Source organism: Triturus cristatus, chromosome 9 (assembly GCF_964204655.1).
Source record: "Triturus cristatus chromosome 9, aTriCri1.1, whole genome shotgun sequence".
Taxonomy (NCBI): Eukaryota; Metazoa; Chordata; class Amphibia; order Caudata; family Salamandridae; genus Triturus; species Triturus cristatus.
The window spans coordinates 23,540,774-23,565,147 of NC_140592.1; the positions used below are offsets into that span (position 1 = coordinate 23,540,774).

Here is a 24,374-nt window from a genome sequence, read left to right on the forward strand (position 1 = left end):
TATCTGATTTGACATTTGAGTGACAAATACAGGCAGTATACGTGTGAGAGGTTACATGCTTACATATAATTAATACTGAAAGTGGTGTTGCATTGCTAAAACCGCACATTCCAAAAAGGATATGCTTTTAAATGATCATGAACGTTTTCTTAATAAAGGGAGCTCAATAGTTCGGACTTCCTCTCGGTCCTCTGTTAATAAACCCCACCTACCCGACCTACGATGTAATCGTTCTGACACGACAGTCCCGGAAACAGGATTAAGAGTGGATCTGGCAGTCCGTCTTCTATCTCAAGCCCGGCACAGGATGCGGCGCAGACCGCTCACGCGTGTGCCATCGAGGGGCCATCTTTTAAGAGACACTGCCGTTCGATTTTTACATACAGAAAGACGGCGTCAGGTGAAATAATCACAAACTATCCTCAAAGTAGGAAACGAAAAAACGAATAAACGCGGGTGATGAAAACAACGTTGCATTTCTTTTGTATACATGTATGCCCTTCAAGATGCAACCGGAATTTAACAGAACATGAGGGACGATATTGAAATTTGCCGTTTGTTTTTTTCATTTAAAAATACGGTTTCCTCTGGCGTTATTAGACTCCCGCTCCACAGCTGCGGCACAGTGACCAAACTTCGGACGTGTGGGAAGGCCCTACACAGCTTTCTTTTCTTTCCATGCGCCGCTCCGAATGGTGCCTGCTCTCTTGCCCCAGCCTGCTGCGGAAATGGCTCGCTGATCGCCGGCAACAGCGCGCGCCCCTCCAGAGCTGCAGCAAGAACGTGCAGGAGAACTCAGCCTGTAAGTGAATCGGCGTGCGCGCTCGTGCGCAAAGCTGGGCGCGGAAGAACGGTCGAGAAGCGCGAGCTGGAACTCACGCGTTAGCGGCCATCTTAGGCCGGGCGTTATCCCAAGGCAATAAAATGGCAGCCTCCAAGAAGGACCCATCAGCATCTAAGGGTTTTATCCATTCTGCATCTATGGGAAGATGCTTCAGTGTTTATGGCTTCAAGTCTTCTAACTAGCATTGCCAACTGGGCGGTTTTCTACTGGCACCACCAGTATTTTATTGTTGGTACAAAACTAAGCATAATCACCTAAATATGTATTTTTAGGCCTTATCTGTACATACTTCCATTCATGCCACTCGACCTGATTCCAGCCCTGCCATGTACCATGCATCATGCGTTAGACTAACGCATTTCAGTGTGGTGGGCTGCACCACCGCACTGAAATGCAACGTCACGCATTATAACACTTCCTCAGCTGTTAATCATGGAGCTCCCATATAATAATGCATGATACAAGCTGCAGGGGCAGCTCGCAATGCATACTACTCCTGCAAGGCTCGGGGCCACGTGACAGGTGTAGTAAACAAAGAAAGGAACGCGTGGGCATCTTTGTCACTCATTGAGTGTGCAATTCCTGGTCACACTCGACTGCAAAGTGTATTTAGAGAGATTTCCTGAAGCATTGTTGTGACAAGGGCCTCCTCCAGCATGCCGAAGTGCAAGAAATGACATGCGTTGGTAGGAGGGCTTGAGATGAATTCCTCCATCAAGGCTGGAGTGTATAAATATTCTGAAACTGGGCTCGCCCAGCAGGACAGACTGAAGCCGGGGAATTGCAGCTTCCAAACCGCATCTGAAAGATTCGTCTCTCTCAGTACAGTGCCTTGTGTCCAGCACCTCACATTGTAAGGATTTCCCCCTCGACGTGCAGGTGCAGCCTATAGCGCTGACAGGCCTCTTACTGCTCAAGGCGCCATTGCCAACCGAAAGGGCAGGAGGGTCGCATAGTTGACCTCACTGTTCTGTGACTAAAGGCTGCCTTTCGTCCATCGAGGGCCTTACTGGGAAATGGAGCAGAGAGGATACTGCGGACTCGCCAGTGATGGTGTAAACCAAGCAGACACAACACCTCTGTTTTTGGAGGGAAGGGTATGTTTGCTGAGAGGATAGTCCCAATGTAGCCAGTGGAAGAACCCTCGTTCCAAGGTGGGTGGGTGGGAGGGGGCACACATGGAACCCCTTCTACAGTGGGACACTCAAAGTCAGTGCCCTCACGCTATGAATTCATACTACGAAGGAAAGGGTGAACCACATACTTCTGTTGCACCATCTTGCGGTCATGTATCGGTGACAAGATGGCTCAGCAAATTAAGCATACAATGATGACAACTGCTCATGGTATGTCATGTGCATTTGTATAGTGCTTGAATAACACAAGTATGGTCTCATAGCACTTTTAAAATCTAGGGACCCTCTGTGGTTCTGGGGTACTTTTTGACTGGAGTCAAAGCGGCATGGTTACCTGGTATTTGGTTCTGTTTCGTACTGTTTGCAGGAGAGTCATATTGGGTCGGGTGCCGGTATGGTGAGAATAACATAACGTGGATTTGTAACATACACTCTTGGGGCTCTTGACGCTGAAATAACAGATGTTTTCTTGTTACCCAACTCAATAGTACTCATTTTATCAACCTCGAGAGGATGAAAGGCTCCTTGGACCTGCGAGGATAAGAATTTAAGGGACCATTATGTCAAGCATAGATTCCTGGAGTGAATGCATTAGTCCACTGAGTCACTGCCCCAGTATTTAGAATAGACTACTTTATCATTTAGTGATGGATTGTATCATTCTGTGGCCGGCTGGACCCTACTATGGATCTGTGTAGCGCATAATTGCGTTCGTGTGCACAGATGTGCGTGTCTAAGCACTCTGCCATGTGTTTCGTTCCACTTCATGTTTCGAGGTATTTTCGCTCATTATGCAAGTGTGATAAATTTAAAGTTTACCCGTCGGTGACCAGTTCAAATCACAGCAAGTCCAACTCGGCATTTCATCCTCCCTTTGTTATTACATTCATTACTTTATTGGGCAACAGTAGCTTCTTTTTCTACAACATTGACAATAAAACTGTGCTCTTAAACACTATATAAAAAAAACATTCCTCATTGATGTCTCCTACTCGACCCTTTGCTCATCACAGGTTGTATTTCCTACTGTTTCGTGATAATTATCTTCTCAGTGTTGAGCAGATTTTGTCTGCAGCCAGTTTCAGTCTTTGAAGCTAGATGATCATGAGTTGAATCCCGGATTCCCTTTACCCAAATCTATGATTCTGGACAAAACCTATTTCCTCCTGTGCTTTGTGTACTTTGCAAATCAGTAATTAATGGGTGGAATCGGCGATTCTTGTAGCACGTAGGAAAGATGGCAGGTACAATGTACGCTTCTTTAAGGATAACAATGAGATTATGTGTGTAGAGTGCCCCTCAGATAGTGTTGCAGGGATTCTGCTTATGCACAGAACTATGCACAGGAAACCAGGACCTCAGTGAATTGTGGTGTACCAAAAACTCACCTCAGAACCCAGAACCCCTTATCCGACCAGCATCAGTGTCCCATTCGTTATCCGAGGTTTATCTCGGTGGTCCCAATGTACAGACAACCCAGAACAAGCGACTTAGGGTATTCTCAGGAATGGTGGGAATCAGAAATACCTGTTCGTAATTATTCTCATACCAGTCCACAACAGAATAAACAGAGACACGGTAAAGTTTAAAGAGTTTATTTTATAAACCTCGTGTCCTAAGATGCAGTACTTTGGCTAACATAAGCAGATAAATGATTAAGATCAAAACCATCAGCATAGTTTCAATACCATAGAAAATGAAAGGAGTAATCATACTAAAATGACAGTGGATCTCAGCCACCTTCCTTTCGCTAACAAACTAATATTATTATTATTAGACTAGTAAAAGGTCTCTAGGCTTGAATGGGGAGCCCCATACCGTAAAGATCAGCTCAGTGAGATCACATCACAGGATCAGCTAGGCTCTGCTCCTGGGAAAGCTCTTCTTACGAATGTAATGAAAAACATGTAACACTGCAATAGTAAAAGCACCCGACTTTCAGGTATTTGCAGCTGCGTGCGTGTTATGGCTAAATAGTGGGTCGATCAACCTGAACCCAACAACATGCACCGTCTAGCGACCCAGACTGTTTCTTTACACGATGTACAGACCAAGGTCGCTGCTCACTGTTCGGGATGTGAACAACAGACAGTTCTCATGTGAAGCAAAGTCGAGCAAGCATTTTCTCGATCAATAACATGTGACTACAGTGTCGTGTGCAAAAGCAGCAAAAGCGGCAAGATGGCTTTCTAACATCTAACGCGGTTGTGCTAACTTAGCATTGTACGTATATAGATAGCAATCTTCACTACACCCCCCTTGATCGGACCACTAACCAGTAGGGGCGCACTTTCAAGAACGCAGAGTTCAAGTTTGATAGTTTGGAACCAAGGGCATGAACTATAAGTCCATATAAGGTAAGTGAAAAAGTTCGAAGAGAAAAAAGAATAAGAATGGAAAAAAAAACATTTAAAGGATAAAAAAAAAACATCACTGAAGGACGTAGGACGAATTGAAGGTGCAAAAAGTCAATCCATCAATGTATAAGCACAATAAGTTGCAACAGCTTCCAAGAGGAAATCATTGGAACGTTCTGCAAAATTATCTGCCATCCAGTTCAGCACAGGGAAGGAACACACATGCTCCTCGACAACCGGAGCCTCCAGCACCATTCGAGGACAACTGTCGTGCTCTTCAAGATAACTTCTCGCTAAGAATTCATTTGCAGCCGTTCCGATGTCCCAATTCCCAAGGACTCCATGTGCTGCTCCACAGGCCATAATCCTGACGCCAGAACAGTCCAACTCATAAGCCACTAAGGGGCTCATTAGCCGATCATAATCCGGGGCAGGAGACACCGAGTTCGACATGCACAAATCGAGAACCCATTGGAATGGACAATCTAGGCAATGAAAGACGGGCTGGACACAAGTAAAATAGGAAAACCGGAAGGACAATCCATAGGCTATGCTTAAGGTCACCAGTGGTAAAGTGCCATAGTATTCAAGCATCCGGTTACAAAGATGTAACAGCCGGGACCTGCTGTTGTGAGACGCAAGTTGTGGATCCATAGCGTAGTGCGCAGATCAACAAAAGTACCCCAGCTACGAGGGCGAGAAGCAAAGGGAGACCTCCAAAGACGCTGGAAAAAATAGAATGAAAAAATGCCGAGATCACACCAAAAATAATTTGAAAGGAGGTCACGAGGCCAGAGCCCACAATTTTAAAAAAATGAGCCAGACCACTTGTTGACGAGACATTAAAGATAGTCTGAATCAGGGTCCCAAAATGAAGTGGGAGATCAGTATTCAAAAGCGCTTGCACCTCAGTGCGCGTGTTTGCTACGTGAAGGACAAATGTTTCCCAGGATGAAGTCAACGCGACTTCTTTTTGAGACAATAGAGCCCTTATTCTGCTCATCTTATTGAACTCTGCTTTCAAGGTTGGAATGGAAGGCCAGATGGATACATCGAGCCTTCCATGCGGGGGTGGGAAAAGGACGTTATTACAGCAAACTACTCTCTGTGATACAGTCACTATGTAAGGAATCCCCACTAGCATCCCACAGCAAGCTTTGTTATTTAACAGTAAATAACTACCATTAGCAAGCAGCATAAAAGACGGGGTTATAACTGGCACCGGGATCCCTTTCAGGACGCAAGCTAAATTTGGAGCGTGCACATTACATGCCTCATGCAATTGAATGTGCCTACACACAACAGAGTGATCCGGAGTGGAAGTGCACCCTTCACCTTTCAAGTATACCTCTTTTCCGTCTCTCACACATCTATACGTGAATGGGAGTGACCAAACTTCATGTAGGAAGGCAGAACCAAGTTTTTCATATCTGCCAATGTTTCATGCACAAACTGAACTTAAACAGAGGGAATGGTAATGTGATCAACCCGTGTTTAAGCCACACAGCGGAATTTAATTCAGCAACAGAGAAAGGTAAAGGTTCTAATTTTTCAATGTGTAGCAACGAATAAGTCGCATCTTTCATGGACATGAACTGTTTTTTGCGGTTAAATTAAAAGGAAGGAACAACAATGAAGTATTCATGTAATCCCAAGGGACTTTCCCAGCCTTTAACGTCTGCAATGTCCATGCAAACTGCATAATAGAACGCGATTGATTCTGACCATGATACAAAACAGACAAATCATCCTGCACAATATCTACCACAGATGAAACTATATTATCTAAGGTATAAATTCTGGAAGACAGGGTGTTAATGCTACTATCTATGACAGCCAATACCTTTTCCATATTGGCTTGATCAATAGCACGTAATCTGGATGCAGCCTCAATCTGTTACAACTTCCAAACTTCGTTATAAACAGCATATACCCATCTTTTGGACCTGCCTACTGCAGGACCCTTAACAAAATCATTCAAATCTATTTTGTCGTTTAATCGTGCTAAATGAATTTTAACAGATGCCAAGGTGGAATGTTGCAGCCAGGATTGGCATAACTTACCTACTGAGTAGGTAGTTACAGTGTGAGAAGACTCAAAACGGGGGTCTACACGAACTTGTGTATACCCCGGTGCCAAATCCAGAAACCGATGTTGACAGGAATCCGAACTCGTTTGCCACACCAACCACCCTTCCGGATTCAATTCAGAAATATTGAAGGATGTGTTGGAAATGTATGACTGCAATGTAGCAAGGGACAGATCCGTATGATTACCCAAATTTGGATAAGCACCCAGACCCGGCATGGAGGGAAAATTTAATTTTTTAGAAGTAGCCAATCCAAAACAGGTTGTCTGAAAAATGGACGAATTTAAAAATAACATGTGATTCGGGATAAGACAGGCACGATGCAAAGCTTCTGTTCCCTGTACCTGCCACGGTTTAGAACCCCAAACCGATTTAAGATCGATAGTAGCTTTCCACAGATCATATCCTCCAATTGCCAACTCGTCCATAAAGGACTTGGAATACAACAATTTGGTGTGTTAGTTTAACTTTAGAAGCAGACTCAGGCGCAACCTTAAAATAAAAGGAGGCCGGATTTGACACAGTGAAATCAGAAAAATAAGTGAATTTGTCCACTAATGTGGCGGAGCTGCCCAGCCTAGGGGCGGGACAGTGTTCCCATTGTGTAAAATGTACAAAATTTCTAAACGTATTTGCTTTGTGTAGGAAATGCGTGCCATAATGTTGATAACAGAATTGCTCATCATAATTAGCAGTATGAGGGGGCGTGGCTAAGCAAGCCACGATGGCGGTCCTGCTTTGCTGAGGCTCCGCGTCTGGGCGCCTCTCGGAAGCATTATGGAGCGTCTTCATGGCAGCTCATCGGTGCAGGGGGCGTCGGAAGGTGGCTGCATGATAGTGTGATGCCGGCGGACGCCTGGGCGCATTCCTAGCCTTCAGAACGGGACTTTGTCCGGCCGCAGCCGCCGACGCCGCAACCCGAGACCCAAGATGGCGTCGGAGCTCCTCTCAACGAAACGGGTGACGGTGTGAGGGGAGGCTTTGAGACCAGCGGCGCATCATGCATTATCTGCACTGACACCTGGAAGGTGTAAACCCGGAACAGACCCAAGAAGAGCGGCACGGAACATCGTGAGGCGGAGGGGCTTCGCCGCCCCGGGCGTACCCGCCATCTCAGACGCAGTAAACCCGCCGTGGGCCGGGAGTGGACCCCGATGTAGCCCTCGAACACCCCAGGTACCCCTTGCGGTTGACTCTGGGAGGGGCTGGGGGGGGGGCGCTGGGCTCCGGTGGGAACGGCGAGACCTGGAGGCCCTTCGACCCTCCCGAACAAAACCTGCCTGACCTTAACATGGCCGCCCGGGTGACGCCGGATCCTTCCCGGCGCAGCCGGTGAGGCCTTAGTTCCCGTGACCGCCAAAGCGACGGCCTCTCCGGCGATACCCGAGGGAGTTGCTGTGCCCTCGACTGACCTGCCGGCCGCCTGCCCACTACGAGCCGCCTGAGAGCCCCCCTGATACCCCGGGGGGCCCCGAAGACTGACGAGGCCCGGCGTGGCCGACGAGGACACCCAAGGTGCCGGACGCTGTGGAACACACTGAGGAGAACGAGGGAGATGGCGACTTTGAGGGAGGGCGTTGTGGGCTCGGGCTCCCCCACCACGCACAGCGGGACCTCGTCGCCTATATACTGAGGGACTTCGGTGGCCTCGCCTCGGCTGTGGGCTCTGGGAGAGGGCTTGGCCTATACGGAGGCCGCAAAGTCAGTTCTCAAGTCCTGTGGGGTGTCCCCCCTCAATCCTGGGAACGCCGCAAGTGATTTCCCATAACTTCGGCTGCAGGCGGAGTCTCCGTGAGGGTGGCCTGTTACTGGGAGCGCCCTGCCTGTGGTGTCTTGTGGCTGGCGTGGACGACTCCTGTGCCCTGCCCGTGGAGGGAGATCCAGTATACCGGCCCGGGCTGCTACTTCCCTGTGTGGCTCCCCCACGGCCCATCGCTGCTGCGCCTTCTGCCCTTCCGCGGACCCCTGGCGTCACTGAGGGCTCCTACGACCTGACCGACGACACCGACCCTTCCATACCACGTGGAATCAAGATGGGGAAATCAAAGCCCGCGGAGCCTCAAGCGGTCCCGGAGACAGCCCCGGAGAACATGCTTCGGACCTCGACCTGGTCCCCCAACACGGTGCCCTCCACAGACCTATCAATCTCGGATAAGCTGGATAAGGTCCTCACCGCCATCGAGCTATCCCGTCTGTCTATGGAAGAACGCCTTGGTACCCTGGCGATAGATGTCAACCTCCTCCGCGATGATCACCGGAAACTGGCGGACCGGGTGTGTACAGAGGAACAGACACTTGAGGAAATGCAGCCAATGCTAAAAGAGCAACAGAAGACGCTCCAGGGGGTCCTTACTCGCCTAGCCGTGGTGGAGGAACACGCACAGGATTTGGAGGGCCGCTCAAGACGCTGTAACATCCGAGTGCTGGGGCTGCCGGAGGGAGTCGAGGGTGCAAACCCCATAGACTATATGGACACGTGGCTGAAATCCTTTACCCCACCATCAGACTGTATAACATTCTTTTCCATAGAGCGGGCTCACCGAGTGCCAGCCCGAAAGCCCCCGCCCGGCGCGGCTCCTCGACCACTCCTCGCTAAGTTCCTACACTTCCGGGATCGGGATGCGGTGCTTCGGGCGGCGCGACTGGCGGCGCCGTTGCGGGTGGAAAACAACCAAATCATGATCTTCCCGGATTATGCCCGAGCAGTACAACAGCAGAGATCTTCCTTCCTGGATGTAAAGCGGAGACTACGGGACAATAAGATTCAATATGCATTGCTCTTCCCGGCCCGCCTCAAGATCCTCTACAACGGGTCTTCCCTCTTCTTCACATCCGCGGAAGCCGCGCAAGACTGGACAGATCAGCATTGCCCGCGGGCACCCACTCCTCATCCCCAAAGGGGCTCACCTCTCAAAACTTTCCACGCCCGGAAGCGGCCCAAGAAACTCCGCAATATCGAGTCCAGAACAACGAACGGCTCCCATGACTCGCCTGATCTCGAACAGATTATGCGAGAAAGACGTGAAGCTCTGCAAGCAGTGATCGATCTGCGCACCACACAGCCCTCAGACTCTATAGATCGACCCCCGCACCTGTTCTCATCAGAGGGCGAAAACGACAGCGATGGCACCGTCTCGGGGCAGACCAGGCGGCGCCCCCCCACGCCACTCCGCAAACTGCAGATGGACTACTGGATGGACTGACCTCTCCTACTTCGCCCTGAGGCAACTCGGGCATATAGACTACCACATGGTATCCTTATATGTAATGTACACCTGGCACCCATTGTCTCTCAAACACGGGGACTGACACCCTGCTCCTGACGCGCACCGATCCTACTACATGCCCACTCAGCGCGCGGCCTCGCACTCGCATATCGTCACCCCCTATCATATAAAGCAGTTCTCCCCCCTCGTGTTACGGGAGGAAGTTTGGACACACCGTTTCCCAAACGATGAGTCCTATGTATTGGGACAGTTTCCCGCACCCCTACACGTTGTTTAAACCCCGGTTCGCACATGTCCCACCCTGCCATGGAGTTTCACACCACAGAATACCCGATTATCCAGGCTCCCCATCTGCCTGCTCCCCTCAGACGCAGCGCATCCCTGAGGGTCCACTACACGATTTATCTAATGGGCACCTCACCCAGCCCCCACACAGAACCGACCATTTATGGCACGGCTGACGACCAACGCAGACATTAATGTACTCACACTCAACACACGTGGTCTACACACCCCACGTAAGCGCTATGCGATATACGCCTATGCGAAACGACAGAAAGCATCTATCCTCTGCTTACAGGAAACCCACCTTAATTCAACCGAAGTGGGCAAATTACGAGTAAAATGGCGCAGACTCATCTGCGCCACGACCTACTCCTCGTTTGCCCGGGGGGCACTGATATGGATCCGTCCAGGAACCCCATTTCGGGAACTTAGACGGGTGGTGGACGACGAAGGCAGATACGTCCTACTAGAGGGTCTATTAGATGGGAGGGCTATCCTCTTGGGAAGTATATACGCCCCAAATGTCGATCAGGATAAATTCTGGGACCGACTCACAACCTCTCTGGCCCAATTCACGCATGTACCCTGGCTACTAGGAGGGGACTACAACTGTATCCTGGACCCGAGACTGGACCGCTCGCACCCCCCACTCCCACATTCCCCCACCTACAGACAAATCGACCGATTTAAAGCATAGGTCGCACACTGGTCACTCACAGACGCATGGAGACTACACCATCCCCAGGCCCGCATTTACTCTTTCCACTCCATTCCTCACAACCTGCGAGTCCGGCTTGATCAATTCTTGTGCACCGCAACGCTTCTCCCGCAAATACGTCACTCGGATTATCTGGGCAGAGTCGTTTCAGACCATGATGCACACCTTCTCGGCCTACAGTGGCGACCCCCGCACCCCCCCTGTCCCCACGTGGCGGTTATGGCGGGACTGCCTCACAGACCAGATCTTCACACACGAACACCAACGTAGCATCCAAGACTACTTTACTCATAATACGGGGACCGCGTTGTCAACCCTGGTCGAGTGGGATGGCTTCAAAGTGGTAGCCCGCGAAGAATGCATTCGGCACAGAACCGGGGTGAGACACACCTTGGAGCAAGACCTAGAGAAGGCGGAACAGCGACTGGCTGCGGCCACTAAGGCCGCAGATCAATCGGTAGCGACGGTGGCTCAGGTCGCCCACGCCAAATCAGAGTACCAGACAGCGTGCGTGGGCCTCCGACGTCACAACTTTCGGGCATACGCAACCCGAATGCACAAGTACCGTGACAAGACGGGCACACTTCTGGCATGGCTCGCTAAGCGAGATACTGAAGTCCGGCCTATTACCGCAATTATAAATCCCCAGGGCACCCTGGTGCAATCTCAGGACGAGATCCTTCAGGCATTCTATCAACATTACTCGGCAGTCTACACTGTTCCCTCATCTCTCGACCCAGGGGCCGTAGACCACTTCCTAGACCCTCTTCCCCTCCCCCCAAATCTCTGCTGAAGACCAGAAGGGGTTGGACGCAAAGATACAAACCACTGAGATTACAAGCGCTGTACGAGCACTGGCCCGCGGCAAGGCCCCTGGCCTTGACGGGCTCCCACTTGAATATTACGCCACCTTTGCCCCACAGCTGACCCCTCATCTATCAGCAGTATTAGACACGGCGCTCAGACTCGGCGAACTACCTGGCTCCATGAGAGCGTCGGTGATTGTGACATTCCCGAAACCCGACCGAGACCCTCAACTCCTAGCCTCCTATCGCCCCATCACACTACTCACAGCCGACTGCAAAATTCTAGGGAAAAGTTTGGCGGACAGATACTGACAAATCATACGCCCGTTAGTACACCCGGACCAGTGCGGTTTCGTTCCGGGAAGGAATACCTGTCATAATATCCGGCGCCTCTTTCACATCCAGGATCAGATTGGCGACCGATTTCCTCATGCGGCGTGTCTGATCTTGGACCTTGAAAAGGCGTTTGACACTCTAACGTGGCGGTTCCTCTTTGCCGTCCTTGGACGGGCGGGCCTAGGCCCCACACTCATAGCCTACACTCGCCTGCTCTACACCAATCTTACGTCCCGGGTCCGCCTTGGTCGCTATATCTCCCCGGAATTCGCAATACACAGGGGCACGCGACAAGGGTGTCCCCTTTCGCCCTTATTATTTGCGCTCACGGTGGAACCCTTGGCCGTCCGGCTCTGTAGGGATGGGCAAGCCTGGGGTATCCCACTAGCGGACGTTACGCACTGCGTATCCATGTATGCAGACGACCTCCTCATTTACATACGGGATGTGACAGCGGATCTCACCATGCTCGAGACCGCCCTGACGGAGTTTGCAGAGGCCACGGGCTTGAAAGTGAACTGGGACAAGTCGATGGTATACCCCCTCCATCCAGGCGCCTCCTCCCAAGATGTCTGGATCGGGGACCGGAAACTGCATTGGGCGGCAGAAGGTCCCCGATACCTCGGGATCCGATTATATCATTCCCCAGTCGACATTATTGAGGGTAACCATCGTAGGGCACTAGCAGGGATACGATCCTCTATTGGGTTCTGGCGGAGCCTCCCGTTGGCCCCGATTGGTCGGGTAGCCCTGGCAAAGATGATACTGGACCCGCGGCTTCTATACTACTTCACCAATCTCCCAGTGATCCCACCCCGCTCCTTTTTCAAAGATTTAGATACACTCCTCAGCTCTCTAATATGGGGTCAGGGGCGGGACAGGATCGCGCTGGCCAAGCTAAAACTACCCACAACGCAAGGGGGGCTTGGTGCGCCATCATTCGAAGCCTACTTCCTGGCGTCGCAGCTCCAGTGGCTCTCATACTGGATGGCGGAGAGATACACACTCGAAACATGCACTGCCATGGGATGTATGCCCATACCCGAGTTGCGTTGCCTGCTTCTGCCGGGCTCCCGCCCCACGCGAACCTACCCCCTTCAGGTAGATATTGCCCGGTAATGCGTTCAACGTATACACCGCATGGCACCACACTGCCCTCCATACACGCCATTACTACCACTAGTCGGCTGGCCCAGACACGGAGGATTCTTCACATCCGCCATGCTTCGGGAGTGGGCTTCTAGAGACATTGCCGAGGCAGAAATATTGTTTGAAGAGGGACAGCTCCGGTCGTACCGGCAGCTTATGGACGACTACGACCTGCCCCCAGGCCAGTTCCTGCTTCACCGTCAACTCCTCAGCCACTTTTGACCATATTCTGATCTTACATTGGGGGAGCCTCCCACACACCCAGTTCTCCACACAATTTTACGAATGGGACGGGGTCGACACCTTATTACATGGTTGTACAAATCGATCGGGGACCTGACACCCCCACTGCTAGTACCTCTCAGAGCCATTTGGGAGGAGGAAGCAGGACGACCATTTCATGACAGCGAGTGGGACAGGGCGATAGAATTCCCCAAAAAAGTATCCAGGAACGCCCGATTTAAGAACATACAGTTTCACATCCTACATAGGGCCTACTTAACGCCAGCGCGCCTTCAACGCTTTTATCCTGACGCTGACTTCCTTTGCCCTCGTTGTCAAGCGGGGGATGCAGCCTTTTTCCACATGTTCTGGACCTGCCCGGGCATTCAGAACTATTGGTCATCTATCCACTCGACGCTTAGAGATCTCACCGGGCTGACCCACTTGACTGCCTGGGAGGGATGCGCGCTGGGTATACTGGGGCGGAGGAAGCGACACAAGATACCAATGCGCTTTGTTTTCCTAGACCACCTACTGGCCAAACGCTGTATAGCCATGCACTGGCGGTCCCCTACTGGTCCTCCGATTGCGGCGTGGGTAGGGGCGGTTCTTAAATGGGCTGCAGCTGAGGAGGACGCAATACGGGAGGAAGAAGCCAAAGGTATCCGCAAAGTCCCAATCTCTCTAGAATGGGCGCTCTTATTGCACCAATTCAGACAATCCCAGACCCCGGAGGCCCCGGTCACCGACATACATACCCCGACACCGCACCGCCTCATGCGGTACAGGTTCCCAAGGCAAGGGATCCCCCCCAGTGACCCTCCACACCACCCTCAGGCCTGTTGGGTTCACCCCTGCTCACCTGATGTACCTCACGGTTCCCCACACCAGATCGCGTACGCGCCCACCCCCCCCCTAGGTGGGAGGCAGCTATATTATCGAGTGGGCAATGGCAGACTTATGACATAAACCTGGCCCAATCATTCAGAACCCCATGGCACTTCCCAGTTTGGTTATCCCCCCCAGTTTTCTTTACGGGCAAAGATCTGCTACAGCACAGGCCGCATCTACACGGAACAAGACGCAAACGTGCTCTCTATGTTGATGACGGTCTATTCTGCTACTCATGTAACATACTCATCTCCATGGAATGTGATGTATGTATGCTTATGTTAATAAATGGCAATAAAACGAATTATCAAAAAAAAAATCATAATTAGCAGTATCTAAATACAAATCCTCAGCATCAAATGCAGCATAATATTTCAAATCAGAAAACAGTGCTTCCATGGCCTGAACATCCCAGTCATCCGAGTGGATGTTCTGCTTAACGACATCACCCATAGAAACACGAAATACATTTGGCACATTGATTACTTCAGTGGGGCCATGTATTTGAAATTTTACAGCATCCCAAGCAATTCCATCACGTACAGGCCAGGCAGTAATGTTCACCAAAGTCTGGTCCCTTTTCATAATATGTGATGAGGAGTGGGGGGCCAAAGTTCCATCAATTAGTCGATTGTAGAGCGTTCTTTCAGGTAGTGTCCATTGATAAGTCTAAAAAACACTACCACAAAGCCAATGGACATAAACAAAAAAATACATATGAGCAACAGCCAAATGTAAGTCCAAGGGGGAATTAAAAAATGTCTTTTGAACCAGGCCACAAAAATCGAAACCTTGGATGGGGCAATGGAAGTCATTGAATTATCGTCAAAAGAGTATCGTGACCGGGTAACTGTGGTGGATTGTAAAACAGGCAATGTAACATCCGCAGGATAAGCATACTCAATATCTTCAGGTAAACCACCAGATGTCGGTGGCAACAAAGGACCAGTAACTGTATGCATCTCGATGGCAACATCAGGCAAGGTGTCAGAAGCCGGGGCCACAACAGAATTTCTCAGCATCGAAGGGCAAGAAACTGTCGGTGTCATACTAAGAAGAATCGGCCACTCGCTGTAGCTTGACATTGTCAATGGAGATGTACCTGTTATCCTTGCGACCAGGAAGTGGAGGTAAAATGACTGTTCTTGTACCTTGTACTCCAAGCACTGGAACTGGTGCACGATAAGAGGGGCCGAACTCCTTCTTGTTCTCCACCTTCTCACGGACCAGATCACCAACTCGAGGTAGCCAGCCGACTACCGGAATCTGAAGTGCAGCATCAGATGAGGAGGGTACGTGTTCCTTCGCTAGACTGTCTCTGGCTTCTTGAAGATTCTGCAATACAGCACAGTGATCATCTACGTCAAAGGGTGCGGCTGACGCCGCCATGTCTAGATCATCAAGGTCCGGGACAAACATTCGTATGCCAAAGAGAATCATGTATGGGGTCCGCCCACCCAGAGACCTTCTAGGGAGATTATTAAGTGAACGTTGCATGTCATATAAGTGGGCTAGCCAGTTCCGGCCAGTACCTAAAACCCTGGCTGTCAAAGATTGCTTTAAGTCACGGTTCATCCGCTCCACTACACTATTACCCTCAGGTCGGTATGGAGACGAAAATTTGACTTGGACCCCCAAATTTCTCATGGCATCTTTGTACGCCTTAGAGGCGAACGCAGGGCCCTGATCAGAATGAAAGGTACCACATGCAAAACTTCCAACAAAGACACGCAAATCCTTTATGACAGTGCGGGCATCAGCACTCCTTTGTGGCCACAACCACAGAAAACGTGTGCACGAATCCACTGCAACCAAGATGTATTTGTACGCAGTATCAGAGGTAAATGGACCGCAATGATCCAAATAAACACAACCCAGTGGTTTATTGGATATGTACAACTGAGTTTGTGGTGGGTGTGCCGAAGGTGAAGGTTTTATCTGCTGGCAAATGTCACAGTTAAGAACATAAGCACGGGCTTGTTTATATAAACCGCACCACCAGTAACGTTGTTATAACAGAGATACAGTAGCCGCAACGCCGGCATGCGCGGACGCCATGCCCTCGTGAGCTGCTTGTATCAAAGATGGTCTGCAGTCCGCGTTGGGAATCAATCCGTCACCAACGTCATTAATCCTCACTAAAGGGACGTTATCAGGACTTAAGCGATAATGGTAACGAGAAGGGAAACGTCTAGGAAATTTCGTTCCCTTCTCTGTAGCAGCAATAGCTGCCAAGATGTCATCATCGATCTTACTTTTGGATCTTGTAACTGCTGCTACTAAGTATGTTGCCACTACTGTTTTTGCTGCCTCGTCAGCCAGGCTGTTGCCGACAGCATGGACACCAACCCGTTGGTGACCAAGAGTGTGAATAACATTCACGAGGGGCAGATGTTCTTTAAGTTCTGCCACTCGAACCCAAAGCGTTTTATGCTTAATCGTGCTACCTTTGGAATCATGGTAGTCATTCTGAGACCAAAAATGCAGATTGTCGTTGTAAGATTGGACACAATAAAATGAGTCACTCACTATAAGAGTAGTGACTAGGGCATCAGCAAACTCTAGTGCAAGCACCAGAGCATGAAGCTCCGCCAACTGTGCGGTACAATCACCCAATGACTGCGTATGCACGACATCGGATTGGAATTCACCATTCACGAAAGTACCGACCACAATTGCGCAGGCCGCTGAGTAGGCGTGCTTCGATCCAGTAGCCGGTTGCGCAGAACCGTCAGTGTAAATGACACAATGGTAATCCTCGAGTGGGCGCAAAGACAGAGGAGCTGGATGAACGAATTCATACTGTAAAAACTCCTGAGTCTGTAGAGCTGCGTCAAAGATATATGTGACGTCAGGCGATGTCAAGGAAGTGGCCCATTGTATCCACCTTGGATGCAAAACTTTAGAATTTGGTACACTTGCTTTTGTCACCGCCTCAAGGGCAGGATATGGTGTTACCACCAACATGCGTTTACCTTGCGACAACGCTCGTTCTTTCAGAATCGCCATCTGCACTGCCGTCAGAACTTTCTCAACAGCGGAAAATCACAGTTGAGCTGAAGTGTACAAGTGTGATTTGTAGGCAATGGGGACGGTGTCGCCCTCATTGAACGTTAAGTATGTGAAACCCACTGCGCCTGGCACAATTCGTATTACCAGGTTAGTGTGGTTATCACGTGTCAGTAAGTATTTTGAAGCAAGAAGATCAGCTTGTAATGATTGCAATATAGCTGAATGCTCTGGCAGCCAACATGATTTGGAAAAAGTAGGTTGTACCAAGGCATAAAGCGGCTTGATATGCTGGGCATAATCAGGAATGTACGTTCGACCGAAATTCAGAAAGTCCAGCAGAGATTGTAATTTCTTCAGTGTCGTAGGAGCACGTAGGCATGCGCATTTCTCTAGGAAGTGCGGAGCCAATCCTCGACCTTCATTGTTGAGTTCGTATCCCAAGAACAACACTGTATATTCCGCAATGTGAGACTTCGCAAAGTTGATCTTGTAACCAAAGTCTGCAAACAAAACAATAATGCGATCAACGCGACTGAGATGCGGTTCCAACTCGTCATCTGTGAGATAAATATCATCCACATACGAGTACGCATCAGGGTCTATGCTATCTAACAGAGAGACAACGCGAGCGGCGAAGACACCAGGGCTGTTTTTATAGCCCATCGGTAATCTTTTGAAATGTTTTTGTTTGCCACCCGAGGTAAATGCCGTCCACTCACTACTACGAGAGGACAGGTTATGGCTGTAAAAGCCATTGGAAATGTCAAGTGTGGTTTTAAACCGTTTTGTCACGAGATTATCGACGAGAGACGAACTGTGGGTATTTTGTACTGCGCATGTCCGGCAATGAGAGTTTAAATGCCGGTAATCTAAAACCAGGTGGTACGACCCGTCAGGCTTCGTCACAGTGAACAAAGGATTATTCATTGGTGACACACACGTTTCAATTACTCCTTGATATTCCAATTGTTCAAGGATAGACGCGACGTGAGGTCTTGCTTCGCGACGCATGGGGTATTGGGGTTGTGGCTGGGGTGTGGTTCGCAACGGAATCTCATAGCTAGGAGACAATTTATCCCAGCCAACCTGATTACGATATAACGCAGGTGCGAGCACCTGAGCCCACTCCTCGGCGTACTTTTTAGCTTGGTCCTTCGGCACTGTGTGCGCAAAGGACGGGAGGATCATCTTCTCCCCTCTAGGAGCATCCAAAACAAAAGCCGGGGGCCAATCTGCCTCCACCAATAGAATATCATAGGAAGTGGTCAGATTATCCCCAAAAAACCCTGGAATTGTACGTTGTATGTCACCTTCAATTAAGAGGACTATATTATACAGTCTATCAGGGGGAGCCACGCGAGTGTCAGCAGTTTCAATATTCACGAATGTATCAGTTGCTGTCGCCACCAGATATGGACGCAGTGCTCGTCGCACTACTGTAACTTCCGCCGCGCTGTCGAGCAGCGTTAGTGCCCATATCAGGTTCTGAAGCTGTGTCCGTGCTATCTGTGGCATACCTCTCTGTTAGTGCAGCAACTTTCTTCTTCTGACTCGTCCTGCTTGCCTTTGCCGTCAATCTGTCGGGTTGCTCACGACCATTGGCACCCCTTCCTTTCCCACGGTCTCCGCCACCGGATTGTGAAGCCGATGTTTCCTGTGAAGAACGAGGAGAGCGTTGCTCAGAAACCTGAAATCTATCAGGTGACTTAATACGTGATCGATCGCGCAGATCATATGTGCGTTTACTGGACGACTGGACGGGTGAGGCAGGACGAGACCCCTGTTTCTGTTGCTGCTTCCCCTGTTTCTTCGCTCTCCAACTTTGTTTAGGAAAGTTGGGGCGTTCGTCCTTAGTAGACGAGCTCACCTTAGTTTGTTGTACTATATCAGGAATGATTACAGTTGGTTTTACACCCAAAGCACTACGGCCCACGGTCCTGTATGCTTTCGCAATTATTTTAGCGAACTCCTTGGGCTTGTCGAGTTCATCCACGCGGTCCATCATATTAGCAACTTGGAACTGCATGGCATCTCCTTTGAGGTTGCCCATCACCATGGAACATACCACATCGAAGCTGTCGACAAGCCTCATTCCCAATTCAATAGCAGCCTCCGCACCGTGATTCTCTTGAACATTTTTGATGACGGAGGGTAGTACAGACATAGACGGAGTGCCATAGCACTTCGAGTAGGTCGCGGCAAAGACCTTGCCCCAGTTTGTGCAATCAGCCATATCTGGGACTAAGTCTTTCGGCAAACTAATGGTGAGTATCCTGTGTTTCTCCACAGGAGTGGTATGCGGAAAAACCGCCTCCAGTTGGTCAAATTTCTCAGCAAGCCAGTAAGGAAATTCATCCTTACTCTGGGGGCGCTTGCCGACTACCGAATTAACCATAACAGGACTAATAACCACCGCGTGGTGGTCCATTGGTTGTCCCGCAACAGCAGGTGTTCCCACCTGCACGTTGCGTGACACGTACTGCACCAAAGCCCTATGAACTGTAATCAGGGCTGTGTGCAACACCCGCAACTCAGCCACCGACTCCGTGAGATAACGGGGATGAGGCGTAAAACCGGCCAGCACCGGTCATGTGGCCCCTGCAATAGACAACGGGCCCATTCTTGCCGGTGCAACCGAATGGGGAAGGGCGCCATTAAACCAAATGGTATGCTGCCAGGCAGAGATTGGAATTTCTTGTGTCCTATACGGGATATAGACCGGAGGTAGCTGTGTGGGAGTAAAGGAATGAAATGTATCATCGTCATCCACCGCCGTAAAAGTCACCCAAGAGTAAAACAACTCATATGGGTAAGACACATCAGCGCTCACCACAAAAATAATAGCCATCCCATCATCCGGCACCCCATACGTCGTCAAATGACGGCGTAGAGCTGCATGACTATGCGTGGCAATGTCAACCGCCATAAGGACACACCAAAGAGTATCAACGATATCAACAGTAGCACTGGGGTTCAGAAAAAATAACCTTTTTAATGATCAAGCTTGAAGGAACCTATTAGTCGAAACACAGGTAGGTTAAACCGTCACTCCCGTCAACCGGAAACCAGAGTGAGGGTGTTGTGGACTAATATAAGCACTACTAAGGCGTTTCAAATCAATAGACCAAACGTTAGGTGCGCCATGTTGCAGGGATTCTGCTTATGCACAGAACTATGCACAGGAAACCAGGACCTCAGTGAATTGTGGTGTACCAAAAACTCACCTCTGAACCCAGAACCCCTTATCCGACCAGCATCAGTGTCCCATTCGTTATCCGAGGTTTATCTCGGCGGTCCCAATGTATAGACAACCCAGAACAAGCGACTTAGGGTATTCTCAGGAATGGTGGGAATCAGAAATACCTGTTCGTAATTATTCTCATATCAGTCCACAACAGAATAAACAGAGACACGGTAAAGTTTAAAGAGTTTATTTTATAAACCTCGTGTCCTAAGATGCAGTACTTTGGCTAACATAAGCAGACAAATGATTAAGATCAAAACCATCAGCATAGTTTCAATACCATAGAAAATGAAAGGAGTAATCATACTAAAATGACAGTGGATCTCAGCCACCTTCCTTTCGCTAGTAAACTAATATTATTATTATAAGACTAGTAAAAGGTCTCTAGGCTTGAATGGGGAACCCCATACCGTAAAGATCAGCTCAGTGAGATCACATCACAGGATCAGCTAGGCTCTGCTCCTGGGAAAGCTCTTCTTCCAAATGTAATGAAAAACATGTAACACTGCAATAGTAAAAGCACCCGACTTTCAGGTATTTGCAGCTGCGTGTGTGTTATGGCTAAATAGTGGGCCGATCAACCTGAACCCAACAACATGCACCGTCTAGCGACCCAGACTGTTTCTTTACACGGTGTACAGACCAAGGTCGCTGCTCACTGTTCGGGATGTGAACAACAGACAGTTCTCATGTGAAGCAAAGTCGAGCAAACATTTTCTCGATTAATAACATGTGACTACAGTGTCGTGTGCAAAAGCAACAAAAGCGGCAAGATGGCTTTCTAACATCTAACGCGGTTGTGCTAACTTAGCATTGTACGTATATAGATAGCAATCTTCACTACAATAGTCTCGAAGCTCAAATGGGTGTAATGTCTCATATTTATGTTTCCCTCGTCGTCATTGCTTGATTTTGCTTGCGAGACAGTGTCACTCATAATTACACAGAAATTATGAAAATGTCACTCATAGGAATCTGAAACCTTGGCAGCTATGCCCGATTCAGGCGAGAGACTCCAGATTTCCTAAGCCAAAAATTGCTTTATTTTGGCCGTCTTGAATTACCTCTCTTTTAATAGACTTAAATTGGGGAAATACATTCTCCCAATTATTTTTTTTAGAGTCTCCCACTTTCCTCCTCTAAAATGTTGGCCTGTCTGATACTTCAAACAGAACCTTTAAATGTGCTCTAGAGCCGCGATAAGTATCCCTGACACTGAAATCGAACAAAGGCAGAAAAAAGTCATGTTACAAATGAATGCATACACTTTTAGGGCCTCATTGGCGAGGCTCTAGCGTCACTTTTGCGTTGCCGGAGCATCACGTCTTTGATACTCCGGTGGCACAATGTGCCGCAGCATATTTACAAGGTTACGCAAAGCCACTTTACATGGCTTTCCTTGGCCTTGTAAATATATGCCCTTTTCACGCAGAACACTGCATAAAAGGGGCGTTCAATGGTTGTTGCTGTGGGTGTTCCCACGCAACACCCATGGAATCTGAAGCATTCCCGGATTTACAAGGGATCGTAAACCTGGAAATGCGTCAGATTCTAACGTCACCCCAGGGGTGGCGTTAGAGAGGTGCAACAAGAAGAAATATCCTTATTTCTCATCGTTATTTCCGCTTTCTATGTGTTCTGCATTCTGCAGCACACATAAAAGGAAGAAATCACCTTCATTGATTGATTTTGTGCAGAAAGGTGTCCCTTTCTGCGCAAAACCAATCATCCCCTCAACGCAGGCACCCTTGCAACATGGCGCAAGGATGCTCGCGTTGGCGCTCGGCTGCATTATTAGCACCAGCGTAGGGGTCAGTACAGGAATGCACCATATTCTTGTAAATTTGGCACATTCCTGCTTTTTTAGAATGACACACCACAGGGCTGCAAAATTGCCTGTGGCACAGCGCTGCGCCGTTCTATAGTAAATGAAGCTTTAGAGTCCTATTTGGCATTAAGTCTGGGCCTTTGCGCACTCTTAAAACAACAACACATGCGCTTATCACTTGAGTGGCAACCCTACTTCTAACGTGAGTCACATTTTTACAGAGATCAAAGCCAGCGTGCAGCTAGCTTTTCATATTTATATTGAACATTTTGAACACCTGAGCTTTGTTCATTATGAATCTTGTGTTTTATGTATAACACCTAAACCAGAGTTTGGGCAAACAGGACAAACCCAACATCAGATTTGGACTAGAACCTGCAGTGAATATGGACATAGCAAAGAGTGCAAATACTCTTGCCACTGTTCGGGGGAACGGATCATAGACACATACAGCCAGAGCCTCCTGATTGTGTCTCTCACCAGGGATGCCATCTTTCCCAGAGAAAAATATTGGCCATTTGTTCACATTTTACGACTCTGCAACCGTCCTGACTTGATTCTTATGTAGAACTGTCTATGAAATTGTATTAATTTTAAACACGGTCTAGCTGTCTTCGTTTACTTTAACTATCAGATATGAAGCATTAAAGCAGCTCTAGAACTCATTTTAAATTATTTGTTTCTGATATTTGTAGCACTCACAAGTTTTCCAGGTGCACACCAGATGTGCTGCTCCAGTCCAGGTTTTCCTTCGAATTCTGGGACTGGCCGGCCAGTATTCAAAGGACAAAACCTGGACCGAAGCAGCTCATCACATGTGCACATGGGAAACTTGGCAGGGCTGTAAATATGTGTTGTTTTAAATATGTTCTGTAAAGAGGAAAACATACCAGCTGTAGGTGATTTCCCTAATTTGTGTACCAGCCAAGGAATTAAAATACTGGTCAAACTGTTAAAAATGAATAGGTCGCAACCCTAATCACCGCCACGCAACAGGTGGCGAAACGACCATGCAGCAGGAAGGCAGAGGGTCCTGCTATCCTCCTCCTGTTCTAAGTGATGCCAGCTCATGCAGCGGTCCTGCAGTGATTTCACATCACAGAAGCACCATTTGGAACTAAAAATATGCAACATAACCACATGCAATTTCAATTTGTGGCAAAAAAAAATAATATTAGCACACAGGAACAAAACCAATATTGATATGTAAAAGGTTAATGTTCCACATGTCCTTATAGGGAAATTGACCTAAAAGATATTGTCACTGTCGCAACGCTGGCTGCTTCCGCAGTGAAGCACTTGGCTACATTGTTACATTTAATAAATGTTAATTTGGATCTGTAGCAGCTGGAGAAATAATTCAAGGACTCATTTTAATAGTTCACCAAAGTCCAATTCAATGGTAAAGTCAAATATTTATTGACCATTGTGGCACAACTAGCTGTGATTAATCAAAGGGTTAATCACGCTGCAGATGAGCCAGCGTACTGTATGGACCATCATATCTTACACCCGGGGGGATATCTGCGAGCACTTTACACCAGCCTGAAACGTTTGACCCTCACAGTCTGAATCAGGCACATGACACTTAAAACATTGGGCTTGGGAGGTAAGATTTCCCAGGCCACCCCATTCTGGGAATCTGAGAGGTACGGCACGCTCGGGACAAGACCCGGCTTAATGGGACCATATAGACATATCTAACATGGGGGAGCTCTGGTCCAGTGGGGTGATCCCAATCTCCGAATTACAGAGGGAGTATGAGCTAGCGAATGCAGAGACCTTCTGTTATCTGCAAGTTTGACATGCTCTTCAGATAGTGATCCCCGGGTGGACGACCTCCCAGAATCGTCATCACTGGGCCTGCAGCCTTGCGCCTCTGGGCACGGAACTTCTCAGTGGATTGCAATACCCTGCTTAAGTAGATTTTAATTAACCATACGAGGAGCCAGGACAGACCGGTTTTGAGAAATCAGTGTGCTAATCAGCGCTGCTTATGAGCTGCTAAACACAGTGCCGTGATAAAAATATCACTGACACGACACTGAAGCCACGTGTGTGTCATATGTAATCTACTCTACGAACAACAGTATACACTTCTTATATCTATCATCCCACGCCGAAATTAGGCCGGGACGGAAGTATAACCGGCAGGAAGGCAGCATCAATTCCAATACAGTGACACAGCCCTGAGGAAGTCGCGGGTCACATACCCATTGCGACGAAACA

General features: G+C 48.9%; 1 protein-coding gene across 2 annotated transcripts in view; it reads left to right on the plus strand.

Moving 5' to 3' along the window:
- The first annotated feature begins 649 nt into the window (after positions 1 to 649).
- Positions 650 to 24,374, plus strand: part of OGG1 (8-oxoguanine DNA glycosylase) — a 102,302-nt gene continuing 78,577 nt past the window's right edge. For both annotated transcript variants that reach the window (XM_085624273.1, XM_085624274.1), the window contains exon 1: positions 650 to 802. In XM_085624273.1, coding sequence (XP_085480399.1) covers positions 679 to 802 — 124 coding nt within the window. In that variant the 5' untranslated portion in view covers positions 650 to 678. The remainder of the gene's footprint in view (positions 803 to 24,374) is intronic.